Raw genomic sequence first — 20,249 nt, forward strand, 5'->3', positions numbered from 1 at the left:
TGGAAACCACCCATCATTTGGTTATTTTCGGAACGGATGTGAAGGGTAAGTGCAAGAAAATGATGTTTGGGGTCGTTTCAAAATCCAAGATGGCATCTTCTGCTTTATTGATATTGCTTGAAAACCCTTACAATACAGGTATTATCGAAACGGGATTAATGAGTAGCTGTCGGAAAACGATGTTTGAGGTGGTTCTGAAATCCAAAAGTATTTCAATTAAAAGAATGCAGAATCACCTCAAACATCATTTTCTGACATCTGTTTATCAATCCCGTTTCGAAAATACACATAATGTAGGGGTTTTCAAAGAATACCAGTAAACCGGGTGTCGTCCTCTTGGATTTCAAAACGAGCAAACAACATCGTTTTTTTGGCACCTGGACACCAAACCTGTTCTGAAAATATCCATAGTGTGAGTATTTTCAAGGACCATCAAGAAACCGGAAGTCACCATATTGGAATTCAGAACCACCTCAAACATCGTTTTCTGACAATCCCGTTCCGAAAATACCCATATTGTAAAGGTTTTCAAGGAATATCAATCAACCGGTAGTCGCCATCTGGGATTTCCAAAATACCTCGAACATCATTTTCTGGAAAGTACTTTTTAAACCTGTTCCAAAAATACTCATATTGGTGTAGTTTCCATGGCATATAAATGAGCCGGAAATCGTTTTCATTGTATGCAAAAACCTTTTTCTACGAAATAGGTTCGCAAAAAAAGTTTACGTTATTTGGGATTTGATTCGTAAAAAGAGTTACGTAAAAACGGGTAACGTAAAAAAGTGTTCGTAAACGAAGGTTTGGGTGTACTTGAAATTTGTTGGATAAAGTCGTTTGATTAAAATTTTTCATTTTATAATTCCCCTAAATATGACCAATTTCGCGCTAAATCATACTGGCAGTTGCCAAATTTTTTCAGATTTTAATGAATCTTTCAAGACATGTAGACTATGTCTCAAAAAGTCACATTTCACACTTTGTTCTTCTAAAATTGATCTAAACGGTATTTAAAACAATTTCAACTAGTTGAGCTTGAGCTTGAGCGACCACCCCTGGTTGCTACTCCGTTACTGATCGGGATAAGCTGAAATTGTACAGGGAGTTTTTAGATGTTCCGACCTGGGACTGGTAAATCATACTTCATTGTACATCTTCTGGTAATCCCAGAACTCATTGATCAGTACCGGTGCCGGCCAGGCCCGAACGTAGATCGTCTAAAGAATGGGAAGGGATGTTAGTCCAACACTTGTTGTTACTAGAGGCCGTATATACTACTGCGCACTCCACAAGTGTCACGGGAGAAGGATATTTGTTAGTAAAAATTTCAGTATTGGTATTATTCGCGCGCGACTCAGTATGTTCCGGTTTTAAGATGCTCGGATGCACCACTAAACTCACTGACTTCCCGAGTGAACGTTTCAACAATAACCTATATTGAAGTCCCGGGAAGTCTTGATTCACAGCTCTTATTCGAGGAAACTGAAGAAAAATTTACAATACTATCGCGTAAAGAATAAACACCCCTATTCTGTTCGTCGATCGATTCGAAATATTTCGATCGAATGTACAATTTCCATTCTGCATTCCGTTCGAGTTGGGTATGAACTTACTTATGTTCGGTTTAGAATCGTTCTAATTTGTTTCGTTTACTAAGGAATCAATAATATAAATAATATAGAACGGGTAAGTAGTGTTGACAGCTTTGATGGTTAGTGTTCGAAACTTCAAGTGTTCCCGAACGAGAGTCGATGGAATCATACAAGTCGAATGGAATAAACAATGCAAAATTTGAACTCGAACGAAAGTGTAGATTCGTTCGTATCACAAATCCGTCGGATTGCAGAATCGGGGAGAAAAACTTCCCTAGTTTTTATAAATGAAATTACAAAACAAACGAGTGAATAGGATTTAGACAGTTGATTCATTGCATTGACATATTCTAAGCAGTTGTTATAAAATCATTTTATATCACCAAACAAAGGTCAACAGACCTCACGCGCGTCCTGATCCTTTATTATTTCCACTTTATCGTTTAATGAAATTAATAATTGGTTATATTGGTTGGTCTGGGCAGCCGGCTACCGAGAAAAATATTGATTTATTGTTTGAAATATTAATATCAAGTGTATTTTACTATGTATTTAATATACCGATATATATTATTTCTGTTATAACTTTTGTAATATCAACGGATTTGCGCATTAGTTGAGTTTTATCATTCAATTTTCAATACTAAACGACAATCAATAACATGGAAGAAGAAAACATTCCAAATAATACTTTTCTCCGAAGCCACACGGAAATTGATAGGTTGAATAGTGGAACATTAAAAATATCTAGGAACCCAGTGAATCTATTCTTGGTTCATTTTTTTTCTGCCGGATTCCACACGGCATCTAGGCTAGTACTGTCCGGAGAGAGCTAATAGGTACTATCAATCTCCTAGTGAACCCTAGCCCCTCTTTTAAACAATTTCAAATAGTTGACGAAAAATGACAAAACCTACAAAATAGTATTATACTATTGATTTTCCCAAAATCAGTCAAATTTTCCAAAAAAAAGTCCTAGTCATAGACGAATTTCGCGCAAAATCGTATTCGGAGTTGGCAGCATATACACGCAGACAAATTTATTTCAAGTTTTAACATAAGGAGTGTATCGATAAGTAGTTAGCAACATTCAAACAGTTATTACTCTGAAATGGCTTAATTTTTTTTGCAGCGTGTTCTGCGGTGACATGTTTGTTAACATGTCAATAACAGCTGCGCAATCGATTGGTTTCGGTACGGTTTATCGTTTCAATGATGAGTCGAATTGATCCGGAAACGCGAAAGAAAATTCTGCACACTTCGTGCTCAGAAAGTGGTGTCACGTACAACGAAATTGCAAAACGGGTGAAAGTGCACCACACCAGTGTCACAAATATTATCGAGAAGTTCGGTAAGACCCTTTCCATGAAGGATTTGCCCGATCCGGTAGGAAAACGGGTCCCAGCCAGCCCGGCCGGGACTTGAAAGTGGTTGAGTACATCAGGCGTCGACGCGGGATTTGTCCAAGCAGTTCAACACCAGCATCGGGATGATTCACTGGATCAATGTTCGGAACTCCCTGAAAACGTACAAGAAACAGAAGGTTCCGAAAAAGTCTCTGGTACAGCAAGTTCAGGCCAAAACAATAGCGCGAAAACTGTATAACCAGATTCTACAGAATAAAGACGGATGCATCCTGATCGACGACGAATCCTACGCCAAGGAAGACTCTCGAGCGCTACACTTTGAATTCAAAGATATTTTATTTTGAATCAGCGCTTATTTTCATGATTCTTTGATTTCTGCGCGCACAGAAATAAATAAAATAAGCATTAAATTCAAATATACTGTGCTTTGAATTCAAATATGTTTAATTTCCACCTGGATCTAATTTAATTTCACTTGGAATCAAATACAATTGTTATTTGATTCCAAGCAAATTAGTTTTGTTTCTAAAATCAGGGATTCGTGCGACTGTGTGTAACTTCAATGATGGATTTTTTTTAATTCAATAAATTTTATTTAAAAAGAAGAATGACTAGTTATTGTAAATTAAAATTTTATTTATTATTGAATGCATTCAGCTACATACGGTGGCGGCATTGACTCTTCAACTTCCTCTTCTTTAAAACCGTTCTCTGGAATGAATACACTTGTAATTTCCCAGTACATACATAAGTTATAACCTACCTATCCTATAAAAGCACTCACTATAGCATCGCACAATTCGAACATTGACATTTAATGTACTGAGTGCTACCCGTTTTGTACTTCAATGAAGGTTGTGTGTAAGAATGTGTTTACTGCAGTAAAATGATCGTCAATGTGTGTCACATTCAGTTTCAATTAAATTGAATAAAGTTTTACACACAGCTTTCTGCAAATATCGGGCAACTAGCAATAGGTTATTCGGTGAAATTTTCTCACAAATTGAAATTCTTTGGAATCTTGGATAATTATGACTTTCAGTTTAATTTAGTTTTCGATCAAATAGACGCTGAATAAAAAATCAGTTTGGACTAGAAATAGTTTTTGTTTGAAAAACTTCCTTCCCATCAATATGCCCATTTTGCAATGTATGATCGATTGGTAGGGAATTTAATTACCTATATTGGACCAAAATTTTATCAAAACCAATCATGGTTTTGTTTTGTAAATCGATTTAAAAGTTTTAAAATCAAATTTTTTCAGTGTAAGAATCAAACAGGATTTTTTCAGTATTTTTATTGAAAAATTTGACAGATTTTTTTTTAAAATCACTAGTATAAAACTTTTTTGTAGGATTTATCATTTATCAGACAATAGCTTTTTGAGAAAAAAATTGGTTAAAAATGTTTAGCCCTGTTCTAAAGACAGTCTGGATCAATTTTGGGAAAACAAAGTATGCCTAGTGACTTTTTGACACAAAGTCTACATGTCGAGAGAGTTTCATTCAAATCAGAAAGGGCGCTGCCAACATTTGTTCGAGTTGGCCCGAAACTCATCACATATCTAGAGAAGAGTTTTCATTAGCCGTCTTGAATTTTAAACTCCTCAATCATTATTGAAATCTGGAAATATAATTCTTATATGTTGGGCGAAATTATGTAAAATCCGTAGAGTATTGCAGGGACCACTGTAGACACTTGGAAAAAATAAGAGTCCGTAGATGTGCGAAAAAAAACCGTAGGATTTGTATCGCTAATAATCACTGAAATACGCATGTTTTTTTGCTAGTTTTGCTAGCCGAAAAGAAGTAATTTAATTGGAGGATGAGGCGAGTGAGGATATCGCATCGGGCGCCAACAACCAGGGGGCGCCAAAACCTGATGTAATTGGTAAACATTTGTAGCATGATAAGTTTATTAAAAAAATTGATTTGACAGTTTAAGATTACTATTGTACTGTTACATATATCAGATGAGATGCCATTCTTCAGCGACGACCGTAACAATTATCTTTCTTGACGGTTCTCTGTTGGATTGTTGTGCTTCTGATGGTATCTACTGTCGTGAAATGAGACGAGAGCAGTCTCATTCACTTGGTGCATACTGTACTGTGTTTCAAGCAGAAATCTTCAAGATTCTGTGTGGAGTGGACACTTCAGTAAAAAATCTGTGGTAAGCGAATTTATTTTTGTTCCTAGAGCTTTGAAGGAACTCAGTTCGAATGATTTACGGTCGAATCTTGTGATCGCATGTCAAATTCAAATCGAATATCTCTGCTTTTCAAATACCGTTTACTTCTTTTGGATAATTAGTCAGTTTGGCGTTACTGGAAATGAATGGGCTGATGGCGAAGCTTGCAAACTCATATCGTTTGCAAGCATTTTTACCAGATTTGAATCTGAAAATGTTAAAATGACTACTGCATTTTTCCAAGCAACATTGCAGTATCTGATATGTAACTGTCCCGCATTAACGCAACTACGTGTCCGGGTTTTTGGTTCTCCATACCTGTGTATGGAGATCTTAAATTGATATTGTATCGTTTCGCATCCAATGTGGTAAGAAGATATTGTTAGAGGCGTCCACTGCTCTTCCTGGAGTGAATGAATTCTTAGTTATATCTGAATATTATAAACAGAAGCAGCAGGAGCGCAGGATTAGCGATGGCGATCTAGCGATTTGTTGTTGGGTTTATTCGAAATAGTGCATGAGAGTAAACTAACCAGCTGGATAAAAAATAAGTCTTGTAATCATTATCCAATATGGATTTTTTTTTTCATTGAATATCCATTGCGTATTACTATGACTTGTTAAGAGCTATAAAAAAATCATGTCTTTATTACAGCAAAACCTGCATTCAAATATTCGACAGTTAGAAGCAAGCAATCAGTCTGTTGGCAAACACTGAATATTTAATGTTCAGCACTATCCAGTCTAGTAAAGATATTTGCTTGCTATGAATTGTGGGGTTAAACATTCTCTGTTACCGAGAGAAGAAGAAACAATAGTAGGGTGTACAATATTGTTTGCTCTCTTCCATTCTCGTGCATGGACAGCCATTGCAATGAAACAACAAAGCTCACGATTCCTCAAAAGCGACATAGTTCATAAAGCAGGTATATTCATGAATATCACACGCCGTGAAGCATGTATACTCATCTTCACTGCTTCGCTCATCGAAATTCTTATAACTTATTGATTCGTGAAATTCATATCTGAATATCTTGAAAATGGGATTTTAAGGTTGAAATAAAGCTATTTATAAATATTAGTTTTTAAGTGCGGAATACGTGCTGCACAGTTTCTAATATCCCACTTACAAAATACAAATCGCTTCAGAAATTCGCATTACTTTGGACATCCGCTTCATAAAAAAACATCATAATTTTCGAAATCTACAGAATACAGAGTGTGTCATCAAAACAGGTCCTATTGAAATGTTGATTAACGCCACCATATCTCTGTCGATTTTTACTAATCAAACAGATTCGGAAACGTCAGTCTTTGCCATTTTAATCATGGATCGATTAACGCCATTAAATGGGCTGAAGTTGTAGCGATGTATATTGAAAACTGAACGTGTTTATCGGAAACAATATGAAATACATTATGCGCCTTCGGACGGACTTTTCCTGGGGGCCATTCGAAGAATACGGTGTATGCTAGCAAACTGAAGAATATTGAAGAACTAAAAGATAATATCACAGCGGAAATTGGTGCTCTTACGCCCGAAATGTTGTCATAAACAACGCAAAATACACAAAAAGGACCGCTTTTTGTGTGTTCAATCCGCCTCCATTATTTGATCGATATTGTATTCTGAGTGAATTGTCAAAAAATGACATTGTATACTCTAAATAAATCCTGTTCATTTTCTAAAATCTGTTCTTTTTAAATAGATCCTGTCTAGATGACGCACCCTGTAAAAAAAACACGAAGCTCCAGAATAAAAACAAAGTATTTTTAAACAGGGGAAACGCATAAAAAATCACTTGAAAAATACCTCATAAAAACTGGATAACTTCGAAAGTCCGCAGAAAAAGCTTTCCTCTTATAAACTCATCTTTTTTCGAAGAAAACTTTTTTTGAAAATATCTATCGTGGAATCAAATTGTACTTATTCTTCTGTGTATGTGTAGACTAAAGAAACAGCGTGTGTATGTGTGAAATCTTCATGTGTTTAACGCGGTCGTGACTGTATTGTTAGTATGATACTTATTCCTGCATATGCAACTCCTCAGCTAACAAATGAACGATTTTCGAAAGTTTTGTGCCAGTTAGAAAACAATACCTTACAAAATTGTACACACAGAAATAAAAGAATATTGTTGTCAGCTAAACAGGTTTAGCAACAGATGCATAACTCGTTAGTCTCTTAGCAAATTCGTTTATTCCCAATCGTACGTTGCAGAAAAGGTACTAGAAAGTTAAAACTAGAGAACAAAATACTGAACTCAAACATCATTTGTTGAATGAAAACGAACAACACACAACTAAACCAATTTTTACTATTTTCTTTTGGGAACCAAACAAAACTAGGCAAAAAATTATTAAAATATTTTTGTGCTCTTGAAACGTGCAATCGTTAATTGACAGGACGAATACGATGAAATTCAAATTCAGTGATATTGATGGTTTAGAATTGAAATCAATTTTACAGATTTCATCGCAATCGAACTGATTCCTTTTTTTGGTGCATAATGTGTTGTGTAATTAATTAATTCTTGAAGTGTGCATTATCGAATACGGGGCTTTGTTCACTAGTTGAAGGTGTTCGAAAATATAAATGTTCTCGATTGTTCAGTTGTACAAATTAACGCTGACAGGATATTTCATCTCTTTGTTTGTGATTTGCTGAATAAACATTGCCTTCGGTTTAGAAATCTTACTCACAGTAATAGTAGTCCTTTTCAAGTATACGGGTCGAAATGTTAGCTGCGGATTTGCAATTTTTCATATATGTTTTGATTCATATGTTTGATTGGCGCAGATTTTTGGATCATTTGTCATTGGATGATTTGCGCGCGTAAAATGATCGTATTCGACGGAAGAAGAGACGAATAATTTCGACAACATGTGAGATTTACGGTTGGATGATTTTCAGACACATCGAAATTAATCGAAAAAGGAAGAAAAAGAAAACAGACAATTAATCAACAGAATCTACAGAATGAACGCTGGCGTGGATGTTGTTTTGGAAACATCGAGTGATAATGATTCTCCTAGCTGTGAATATCGCAATCGACATTGAAATGCAGAGCAATGAAAGAAACGAGTTATTTCGATGATGTTCCTTCGCGAGATGACGGAAATGAGTGATTACGAACGATTTTTCACAGTTTCGTGAAATTCGAAAGAGAGACGCGATCGAACATCGAATTGTGAATTATTTAGTAAAACTTGCTAGAAACATATTAAACACACATGGAACAACCGGTCAAGAACTTACAGAACATGGCATGCTCCGGTGGTGGTGGGGTTCGGAGTGCTGGCCACTTCCAACCACCCTGTTTCATGCGCTCTAGGAAATGTTTTAGTTCCAGTTCGGGAGTGGCGAACGATTCGTTTGCGTGTTCGTTCAGATATTTGCAATATACCCTGAAGAAAGAAAGAGAAAAATGAAATATTTTAAGGACTTTCGATGCTAGGATAAGTCATGCGTACCAGTCCGGATGAATCTTCCAGTTGATGCCGCTGAAAAAATTAACGACATTGTTGCCTTTTGCATGAATACGGTGGATCTCGTCTTCCGTGCGAATCTGGAGACGATTGACACCGTGCGTTTCTGGGTATGTAACCACTAGAGTGAAAGGTGTGTTCTTGATGGGCGTCCAGTAATACTGGCGCCTTGTGCGAGCAACGCGTTTCTGCAAGGAAATTATTTATCACTGGTTTACACATCCCTAGTTTGGAATAGTTCTGCCAAAACTCACCATTTCGTCGAAATGGTACTTCACGTGTACCCATTTAGCTCCGGTGGACTGATTAATTATCGATTCACGTATCTAACGAAAAAACAAACAGAAAACTTTGTCAATAAAACCTTTCATACACTATCTTCAAATAGTACGAACATGCAATAAGGCAGGATTGAAGTCTCGTGGTCCACGGTCGTCATCGGTTAATTCCACCTCTATCATATCGACCGTATTGTAAGCTGGTTTCAAAATATCTTGGAACTGGAAAAGATTTCAAGAGATAAATTTGGATTTATTTATTTCATCCAGCTCAGCATAATTAAGGGGGAGAAATTTCTATGTGGATATAATTTAAAAAAGCCCAAGGCACTAAGAAATATAATGTATACATTATTCAAACTGATTTGATGTTCATGACAGTACATCTAGTAGGAATACTGTAGTAAATATGTTCTTATTATAGAGAATGTAACACACTTAATAGCTGAAACGAATACAGGTCAAAAGAGTTGAGATAACTAAGTGATGTGATGTGATGTGTGATGTGAAGTGAAGCCACCATCAGTTCAAGGACTTGCCAGTGGATGCGGGTAGACTTACAGTAGCCCCGATATGACTCATCCATTCACCTTCTTACTAAAGCTGTTACCGAAAAGCGAACAAAAAGGGTTGGGCGGATATGTAAGTAGAGTCACTTACTCGTATTCCGCGGGAATAAAAGATGCTCTTCCAACCATAATATCCAGTGCATGGATGAAGCATATCGCTATACATGCTTGAACCCACCTGATGGTTTGTTTGAGAAGGGCGCGTCAGACTCATTTCAAACCTACAGAAGGAAACTAGTTTCCTTCAAGTGACTTGGGCTGGCTATCCACAATCCCTCGTCCAGTCATCAATTCGTCCGATGCCCTGATGCTCCCTCCCCTTTACGTCCCCGTGATAAATGTTTTATATTGATAAATACAATGAAACATAGTGTAATGAAATTAATATAACATAAAATGATATAATAAATTACAAAATAATATAATATAATATATTATAAAACAATATATAAAATAACAGTTTATGTAGAGTGTCAGTTATGCTCTTCTACATTCGCAATACTGCAGGAAGTAGAATATTTCTCTTCTAATAACAATAATAATATCCACATCTATGAAAATAATATATGTTATTATTATTGATGACAAATTAATAATAATAACAATAAATATAGTAATGAAAATAATAATAAAAAACAATATAATATAGTACAATAAAATATATAATAAATAATAGAATGAATGAAATGATATGTTGCGATATGCTATGATATTATATTACTTGAATTTATAAGTCATTTCTCATCATCTCATTCTGCCTTCAACGCATTTCATCGACCAATTGTCACTACAGACACACGTGTAGGCATGAAACAGGAACCAGTGAGGGCCAAGCTCACCTTGTGACGACCTTTATATTTAGTTAAAAGATTACTTTAACAATGATAACTTATAAGGAAAACAAATTTATATTTTGCGCAGAGGTACGTAGTACTACTCATAATAAACCCTATGATATAATATAATACAACATAATGCAATACAATATAACATAATATAATAGAATACAATATAATATAATATAATATATATAATAAAATATAATATAATATATTACAATATAATATGATATAATGCAATGCAGTATAATACCATACAACATATTATATAATAACATAAAATAGTGTAAGACGATAATATATGAAATAATATGCTATGATACAATATAACAGTTAATGTCGCAGTGTAAGTTACGCTCTTCTAATAATAATAATAATAATAATAATAATAATAAAAATAATAATAATAATACATGATGTAATAAACAACAGAATTATATATTGTAATATACTATGATAAACATTGCACTTTAGGATGGGCTTCAACCTTCAAGCCATTTCGCACCCTCTCATTCTGCTACTAACGCAGAAGGCGATAGCACCCAGTCGACGCCGTTCTATTGACCAAATGTCATCATAGACGCTCGGGGAGGCATGAGATAGGGACTTGTGAGGACTTAGTTATCTCACCATTTGACGACCAAAAGAGTTGAGATAACTAAGTGTTCACAAACTCCTATCTCATGCCTCCCCGTGATCACATTCTTGATAGCTTAGCAGCAGCCGTTACTTTATTTCTGAGTATTTTCACAGATGTTATCGATGATACAGCTATTTGAATTAATTGGAAAAGTCACTCCACGGAGAAAAAGCTTTGGTAATAACAATGCACTTTGAAATAAACTGAAATTATTAGTTGTTATTAGGTTCGGTTTCAAGGTAGTTTAAACAAATATTTGTTTGTAATAATAATAATTTTGATCGTTTCAGGAAAGATAAATAATAAAGACATGTATGTACATACAATAATTTTAAAAAATCTGGTTCGTACCCGGTACTTTCTAAAATGACCGCACTCACCGCTTGGTGGAGCGCGAGATTAATTTCATTGTTATCATTTCGATTGAAGTGTGCCATGAGTAGGGCAGAATCAAATGTCAACATTTTCACTCAGTTCGATACCGAAATATAAAAAGACAATTGTTAAAAATAACCAACAAGATAAGCAAAACGAATCGCAAAACGAAAAAACGGAAAAGTACGAAAAATGGGCATCCAAAGCCAGGTCATCATGCTCATTTCTTCCATTTACTCGTCAACCGTAGATTTTGATTTTTTAACATTTTCGCAATCTACTCTGACTTTTTCGTAGTACTTAATGGAACGTCGGAAATCTGCTGTGTTAGCATTTGGAATTTCGAGCTTTCCGAGCTACCTTTCCTTCCAACTCCCGTTTAACTGCTATAATTCATATCTGCTGTAAACTGTCCTCTCGCTATTAATTTAAATACACGAGAGATCATGATGTTAGCTGATTACATCAAAACAAACAAAATATTAAGTGTACCATAAATTCTCAATATATACAAATGAGCTAACGAATCGAAAGGTTCTCACGGTTTGACATTTGTGTTATAAATGTGATGATGGGAACTCAACAGTGCAACCACTTTATCGCCATTGTTGCCAGTTTCATGGAGGACCGTAGATGTGCACCAAAAAAAAGATCGTGACTGTCATGTCTGGAAATTCGTTTGTGGTTTCAGCTTGACAACTAAAAACTCTCAGATAAATTTAACCGTACATTCTAAGAAAGAATGAAAATTATACGTGACATAAATCCAAGCAGGCCATATTCTCTCGGATAATGACAAAATATTCCATTTTTGACACCTAAAATTCAATTTTGTGCCTGTTTCGATGTTAAATTCAGCAAAACGAGCAGTAAAACTGTGTGTGTGTGTGCGCGTATATGTGTGTAAGTGTGCATGTGTGTGTGTGTCTGTGTGTGTATGTCTGTGTGTGTATGTCTGTGTGTGTATGTGTATGTGTGTATGTGTGTGCGTGTGTGTATGCATGTAACATTTTTTTGCACTTACTTTTCTCGGAGATGGCTGAACCGATTTTCATGAACTGAGATTTAAATGTAAGGTGTTGTAACCCCACACAAAGTTCCTGAATTTTATTCGAATCCGACTTCCGGTGCCGAAATTACAGGGTGATATGTGCAAAAAAAAATGAAAATGAGTGCTTACTTTTCTCAGAAACGATTCTCACAAATTTTGATTCAAATGAAAGGTACAATTGTCCTATACTGAATTTTATTTTGAACCGTCTTCCGGTTCCGGAGTTACAGGGTGGTTAGTGAAAAAAATCTTATTTCAAGTTACTTTTTCACTTTTCTCAGCGATGGCGTGACCGACTTCAACAAACTTAGATTTAAATAAAAGGTATCATAGTCCCATACAAAACTTCCATATTTTATCTGGAACCGACTTTCAATTCCGGAATTATATGGTGAAGTGTGTTAAAAATTGGATACTGTCACTTGAAGCGGCGAAACAAAACACGTAACAAAATTTCTTAACTTGACTCGAAACTATTCCATTGTCAATAGACAACCAAACTATGCTATGCTGGTTCTCGTTTTCTGATTCCGGAAGCAAAATAAAAAAATTAAAAGTAAATTTCTAAACTTGTTTCAAAACTATTCCTTCCTCAGAGATGGCCAAAGTTTGGGTTACACCAACTGAGTTTTTGTTTTGAAAATAACAAACAAAATGGTGAAAGCAAACATCACTTTTCTTCGAGAAATTTTTGAGGTTGAGCTCGGTAGTTTCATTGTTCTATAATTTTATTTTATCATATCAATTACAAATCCGATCGATTTTGAAAGAAAAGTAATTCATTATTTTAACCTCCACGATTTTCAATAAAAAATCTCGATTTTCTGCATCAATTCTGGGTTGAAAAACCCACCTGACAATGTCTTGGAAATTTAGTTGAGAATATTCTGTGAAATTTCCAGAATGATTCATTGAGTTTAGCGGTCGTGTTGTATTTTTTTCTGACTGAAGAACTGCAGAAAATTGGAACGCTCGGAAATGCATACCTCTACTTGTTCATCGAATATCTCGGTTTTGAAGGCTTGTATCATAAATCTACCATGACAAAGTCTAGATAATTTAGTTTAGATGCGATTAGTACATAAAAACATGTTATCGCGATAAAAATAAAGTCTTGTATTTTTCTGTTTAACAAAGTCAGTTTCAATGCATCCGCCATTTTTTTCGCTTTGGTTTCCTGATAGCATTCTGAAAAAGGAGAGAGAAAAAAATGGGCTCGACAAGGCTGCCGAACACCCAGACATTCTATCTTTGTAAAAGTTGAATATTTTTTCATTGTTCATTGGAATCCATGTAATCCCGAATAAAAAATATTGCTGTTACAAAACCTGCCACAACTATGCTTTGACCGTTGAAAAATATTTTAATGTATTGTTATACACTATTCAATTAATTGTGAAAATGCTTTTTACAATAGAATGTATAGGTTGTTAAGTATCGTAACAATTCAAATCATAAAGTTTTCTCATACATGTTTTCTTGGGAAACAATAAAATATACAGTTTGCATGTTGTTTGAAACAGCACGTGTACAATAAATTCAATTGTAGAATCGTAGAAACAATATATTGAATCGTTGGAAATGAAAAAAATCTTGTCAAGATACAATAAAATGTATAGTAACCCATATATCTAATTGTGAATCAATTGTTTATACTGTACAATCAATGGTTTATTTTTTTACGGGATGTCCAACCCATACGATAGATTAATGTGATAAAACTTCTCATCAAAATAATAAAATCTATGCTGGCAACCCGGTACAGTTTGCTCATATACGAGAGAGTACAAGAGAAATACGATGCGCAAAGGGAATTGAGCGAGCCACGTGGTCGATTTAAAACTCAACACGTGACCGTCTGTCCTCTGACCTTAAAACAAGTAGTGTCGATATGCTAGCCGGCATCGTAGGCTGTTTTGATCGAACAATTTCTTTGATATCTTTTGAAAGTCAAGCTCCAAATTCTAGAATCGGGATCTCCTGCCTGTTGTAAACTTTTCCGAAGACACTTTGAATCAAAGAGATAGAAGCAGGTGTGGCAAACATAAATCATTTGTGTTAGTGAATTTTATTTTCACTTCAGCACAGGCCCGTGCGCAGGAATCATTCCGGGGGGGGGGGTCTTCAAGGGAGGGTTAAAAAAGGTGGTTCAAGGGGGTGAGAATTCAAGGGAGGGATGGGGCATCAAAAGGAAGGCGCAAAAATTAGAAAGAAAAGTCCAGTTATTTGCACTTTCATTTAATACGTACTTTATTGTTCATGGAACTTAACTGTGCACGGGCCTCCTTCAGCAAACTACGTGTTTGCCACACCGTTGAAACTAGATGTCATTGAATCAAATTTGGGTTGGGACCACTATGAATATTGTTGAAAATAACTATTTTTCAGGTGAATTCAAACAATTTCAAAATTGAAAAATACATTTGGGTCAACTTCAATCTAATCAATCAAGAAGTTTTGCCACGTACGTGAGAAGATAGGAGAAGCGAAAAATGCGAGTATTTTAGTGTTCGTCGACAACTAAACATAAACTAACCGATCTCATCGAGCTAAATCGAATGATATATAACACTATGGCTTTCCGGATCTCCGATCAAAAGTCAGTTTCTCCAGTAATTCTATTACCTTTCTAAATATTGAGAAAGGCAAAAGTGTCAACCTTATTCGCAATTATTATCTATCCTCAGATACTTTTTTTAGTATAGAGAAAAGCTTGATCGTAAATGCTTTGCCCTCAAATACAGCACAAAATACTCACAACTGGACGGAAATCCGGGTGCGTTAGAATATAGCCGTTATTCGTAACGATGAAGGCGTACCCGTTGACTCCAAGCTAGAAATCAGAAAAGTTTAATCAATAATGGAAAACATATGCAATTTTTTTTATTCAGTAAAACTTACTAAATGAGGTTTCAGATACTTTTTAATCTCGGCGATAGGTACATCAGCTCCTGCTACTCCAAGGATGTTTGCCACTTTTGTCTACGGAAGTCGTACAAAGAATGTTAGCCTTCAAAATAACTGTTGGATTTTGATTGGATAATCTGTATCTAGTGATCTAATTACATTTTTTGTTGAAAATACAACTTCAAATATATAAATACAAGTGCATATAATGGAGAAACGAAAAAAATAAATCACCGCTAAATCGGAGATTTGAATATGAACATGAAACGATTCAAATACATTATAATACTAGAACTAGCGAACAAGGAAGGAATGAGGATTGAATGAAGTATTGGAAACAGATTCGACATTTTGTTCTACATGATTAACTATCTTTCTACCTAAATGGAGTGAATAATAAGGTGATTGGGTTGTTGACTGATATCAAACTCTAGGATTAGTATTTTTATAACTACCTACTGTCAGAAGATTGATTTGCGTTCATCTATCTTTAGTTCCGTGAACTAATTCTACCCTAAGTAGTAACAGAGATGGCATTATGCACCAAAGTTAAAATGATTTCTTCATATAAGACCATCCGGGGTCGAGTTACATAATGTCTTCTCAGGTTTGTAAGCTTTAAGAGACTTTAAGTCAATCCAAGTACATTGGAGACTAGTTTTTTGAAACATCAATGGGTTGCACGGTATCCAAGCTTTGGAGATTAAATGCTGTAGTATGAATGAATGAATGAACGATTATTTATCCTTGGTATTAACCGTTTGGTCTTTCGTCGAGGTGCGCAATGCTGTAGTAATTCACTCATAAATTCAATATTCTAATTCTGAGAGTGGAATTTTTTTTAAATAATGTGTATTTTTTCGGCTACGTCACTTACACCATTATATCTCCGGAAGCAGAAATGACTACTTTCGATCTTTGAACTTGACCAATGACTAAAGAGTGTACGGACTCAAATTACAACACTTTCAAATGACTGAAACTTTTTACCGAATGAATATTGTCAATTAAAATGTTGGGTGAAACTGATTGAATGTGTAATGTTTATATTGTGTAAGTGACAGTAGTAGTTTTGCGAACGTTACAAAAATGGAACCATAAAAACAGCAGCTGCGTGCAATAATTTTGCTCACGCATCTTTAAAATCCGGATCATTTTCATCGTGTCATCGGCAGGAAGCTGGGAATTTCACAATCTACGGTAACTCATGTTTTAAATCAGTACAGAGAATGTTCAACTGTTGATCGAAAGGAGCTAAAATGGCCAAAATAGGTTTCCGTATAGTGGAGAGTATTACAAGCAGGTAGTTCAGCCTTTCAAAAATCTATACAGTGACGATGTGACGAAGAAAAACGTGAAAGACTACACACGTACAAAGTTCAAAAGACACCGAGTCACTATAAACGGCAGAATACGATGAGAAAATCATGCGTACGGAAGCTCTAGACAGAGATGTTTACAAAACCGCATTGTCTCACTATGTACGACGAAACATACGTGAAGCAGACTTACGACAGCTTCCGGAGCTGTTTTTCACAGCCCATCATAAGTTTGATGTCCCGGAAGACGATAAGAAACAAAAGATGTCAAAGTTTGCCAAATAATGTTTTTATTGGCAAACTTTGACATCTTTTGTTTTTTATCGTCTTCCGGGACATCAAACTTATGATGTGCTGTGAAAAACAGCTCCATGCGGATAGTGGAGCACTCTATATGGATAGTGGAGCACTCTATTTGTGACAACCGGTATGATTAATAGGCACACACACATAAAAGAATGTCAGCCACTTGAAAAGTATTGGGACATCATGAAGCAGCAGCTTCGGAAACATATCAAGGAAGTAGAATCGGAAGAAGATATGAAGAAAAATGTTAGTCCCAGTTTATTTTTTTGATTTAACTTCTCTGAAAGTTCGGAAATGATCGTGTTCAATCCCCCAAATATTTTTATATGATGCAATTTGAGTCCGTACACTCTTTAGATAATAGCTTTCAAACGAGCCTAATTTAGTTAAAATCGGTTTAGCCATCTCTAAGGAAATTGAGCAGTAACAAAAAAAACAATACGTTTTATCGGTTACGTCACTTCTATCTCCGGTATCAAAAGTGACAATCGTTTAACCTTCGAACGTGATCAATGGCCCAATAGTGGCCTTCATACAAGTCTAAGCTTGCTAAAATCGATTCAGTCATCTCCGAGGAAATTGGGCGATAAGAAAAATCTTTTAAAGGCTCCGTTCGAAAGACAGTTTTTCCAGCAATCTTATATCCTTTCTGAAGAGAAAAGCAAAATTTTGAAGAAAATCGTACAGTTTTGATTTTTGTTGTTGTTGCGATATATTAAAAAAAACCGGATTTTTACACGCGCTTTATTGTTATTAGTACCAAAAATTACGTTTGATAGCTTTTTAAATCCACTAATCTCGAAGAACCGTGTTAAAAATTCGTGTATTAAAAAATATCCTAAGAAATGATTGTAAAACAGATTTGGTAACCAATAAATTCAAATCATCAAATATAAACTTCCAGTTTTACAGTTGTATTGTTGCATTGTTACTGTGATGCATTTTACATTATTAAATAAATGTCTAAAACGCATTTAAACAGCCGTTCAATTATAAAGCTCAATTATATCCTATACCAATTGAAATCTTAGTTTTTTGGAGTCTATGAACAGATTTCAAAAAGAAAAATGTATAGATATGGCAGCACCGGTGCATCAGAGAAGCTATTAACAAATTGATGACAAATTACTTGAGGACTCAACATTTAAAGCGAGATGCTTCTTCCATGCAATGGAAATTACGGTTTGAAGCACTTGCGTACAAAATGTGAGTAAGTGTCTCAGTTTACTGATCCGCCCAACCCCTTTTGTTCGTTCTTCGGTAACTGCCATAGTAAGAAGGTTAATGGATGAATAATATCCGACCTACCGGAAGTCTACACGCATTCACTGGCAAGTCCTTGAATTGATGAGATCCAAATTGTACATAAATAAACATTGCAACTAAAAGGTGGCAATTCCGCGGAGAGCCATTCCGTAGAATGGTTCATATAATCGAAAGTCGTTTCATAGAGTAGGTCATTTTGACGAACGATTCAATTCGCGGAAAATTCTATCGAGCGAATTCAGCCCAAGCGGAGGCCGCCGATACCATATTTGTTACTGGATTCATATTAAATGTGCCGCTTTGTCGTATTATACATTTTTCCGTGAATTTTGCTGTAGTACAGCTTCTTAGAGCCTAAACGCAGATATAGGCTCCAATTACATCGCAATCCTTTGATAGTAGGCTGAGTTTGAAGGATGACTGTAATACTATGTTCACACTATGAGTTAAAACAAGTTTTAACTTTGATTTCATGATTTAAGCGAAATAACATGTTTTACTTTTGCGTTATTTCATATTCAGAAACGTCACATTAAAACATGTTTTCCCGAAATAACATGATATAATTGTCAGTAAAGCACAACCCTGCTAGCATTTTCCTTCACTTTTCGACTATGTCAATTGACAAGCTATTCAACAAGGGCAGTTTTCCATCAAAGTAGCCATGTAATCATAATAAAACGAAACTGAAAACTGGTACCAACGTTGCCAGGTATACCGATTTCTCGGTATTTATACAGATTTTTGACCTCTATACCACAATACACGGATCACACAGATAAGTACCGATTTTGGTTTTTAACTTGAATGGACATGAGAAAAGGTTGTCGTGGGACCTTTTTTTTGCTCACCTCTTGGTGACATTTTCTACTACTTATGCAGAAGAACTTCTGATACCGATATAATACAGATAGATTTTTGCGCCGAATACCGAAAAATGACCTGGCAACGCAGATAGGTACAACCATTTTTCTTAGTGTGAACAGTGCGGTTCAATTTTATATTACTATCGTTAAAACATGTTATTTTCGGCCGGTGTGAGCATAGTATAAAATTGCATCCATATCGGTTTATACTACTTACATAAAAATCATTGAGTTTATTAAAGAGTAATTCGGGGAGTATTTGTTGTGTTTCTCTTGAAGCATGAGAAACCTTCGATCTAAGTATGTTTCGTTCCTACTCAAAAACTATTGAACAATCTTTGGGATATTTGGGATACCTAAATATGGGAGGGTGTTTTTCAAAACTTCTAAATACTGGACAATTGTATAATCTACCGATATAGCTATGGATTATATGGGAACACACTCTCTGAAGAACTAAACAATGTACTTGTTTTACATAAATTCAATCCTGTAACTTTGAAACGCACACACGTACAAAACCAACACTAAGTTGAAACACTTTGGATCCACTATTCTGCTATTAAATGGAAAGTAGCTTTCCATTGTAGTTACTATCTGCAAAACTTGTTTAATCTGTATGGATTTACGCTAAGTAAAACACTTTGCTAGGTGAGTAAATATTTGTTTTAGTAGAATAAACTGGCGTTCTAATCACTGGCATTAACCGTACTGAACTATCTCTACGAATCCTCCATTTTTTTAAGTACCTCGCGTGTGATCGTAACCCAGTACGCCTCATTGACAAGGATGTCTTCGGTGATGTTCTTAGTTATTGAGATTTTTTGTACAGATAGAGGCGGTATTCGTTCGAGTTGGATGAGGTAATAATTTTACAGGTGATTTAGGTAGTTTTAGTGCAACGTAAGAGAAGTGTTGAGAGAAAAAGAAATAAGCATGGAATCATAGTCTGATGAGAAAATTTAGTATTCACCTTCCTAGTAACATTAAACTTAACTGACACTGATAGGCGTACAATTACCTGATTTACATGTGAGAAACCTAGAAGAAGCGGTTGACAGCATGATGGGGTCACAGAATACTTACAGCATTTTCTCTGCGATCAAATACAGGCATCGAAACTGTTGTCATGAAGTTGTATTTTTGATTATTGGAGTATGGGTCTTGATTCTACAATCAAAAGTCAAACATATGG

At 35.4% G+C, this 20,249-nt stretch overlaps 1 protein-coding gene across 6 annotated transcripts in view; it reads right to left on the bottom strand.

The window, feature by feature from the left end:
* The window catches only part of LOC131439222 (voltage-dependent calcium channel subunit alpha-2/delta-3), a 47,631-nt gene that overhangs the window by 19,373 nt on the left and 8,009 nt on the right, over positions 1-20,249 (bottom strand). For 2 of the 6 annotated variants that reach the window (XM_058609980.1, XM_058609979.1), the window contains exons 7-15: positions 20,141-20,224; positions 19,804-19,860; positions 15,292-15,372; positions 15,149-15,223; positions 9,034-9,138; positions 8,893-8,964; positions 8,624-8,826; positions 8,409-8,557; positions 7,853-7,894 (exon numbers count right to left, since the gene is read on the bottom strand). In XM_058609980.1, coding sequence (XP_058465963.1) covers positions 7,853-7,894; positions 8,409-8,557; positions 8,624-8,826; positions 8,893-8,964; positions 9,034-9,138; positions 15,149-15,223; positions 15,292-15,372; positions 19,804-19,860; positions 20,141-20,224 — 868 coding nt within the window. The remainder of the gene's footprint in view (positions 1-7,852; positions 7,895-8,408; positions 8,558-8,623; positions 8,827-8,892; positions 8,965-9,033; positions 9,139-15,148; positions 15,224-15,291; positions 15,373-19,803; positions 19,861-20,140; positions 20,225-20,249) is intronic. The other 4 variants (XM_058609983.1, XM_058609981.1, XM_058609982.1 and 1 more) reach the window with 3 other exon arrangements.

This window comes from Malaya genurostris, chromosome 3 (assembly GCF_030247185.1).
Source record: "Malaya genurostris strain Urasoe2022 chromosome 3, Malgen_1.1, whole genome shotgun sequence".
Classification (NCBI taxonomy): Eukaryota; Metazoa; Arthropoda; class Insecta; order Diptera; family Culicidae; genus Malaya; species Malaya genurostris.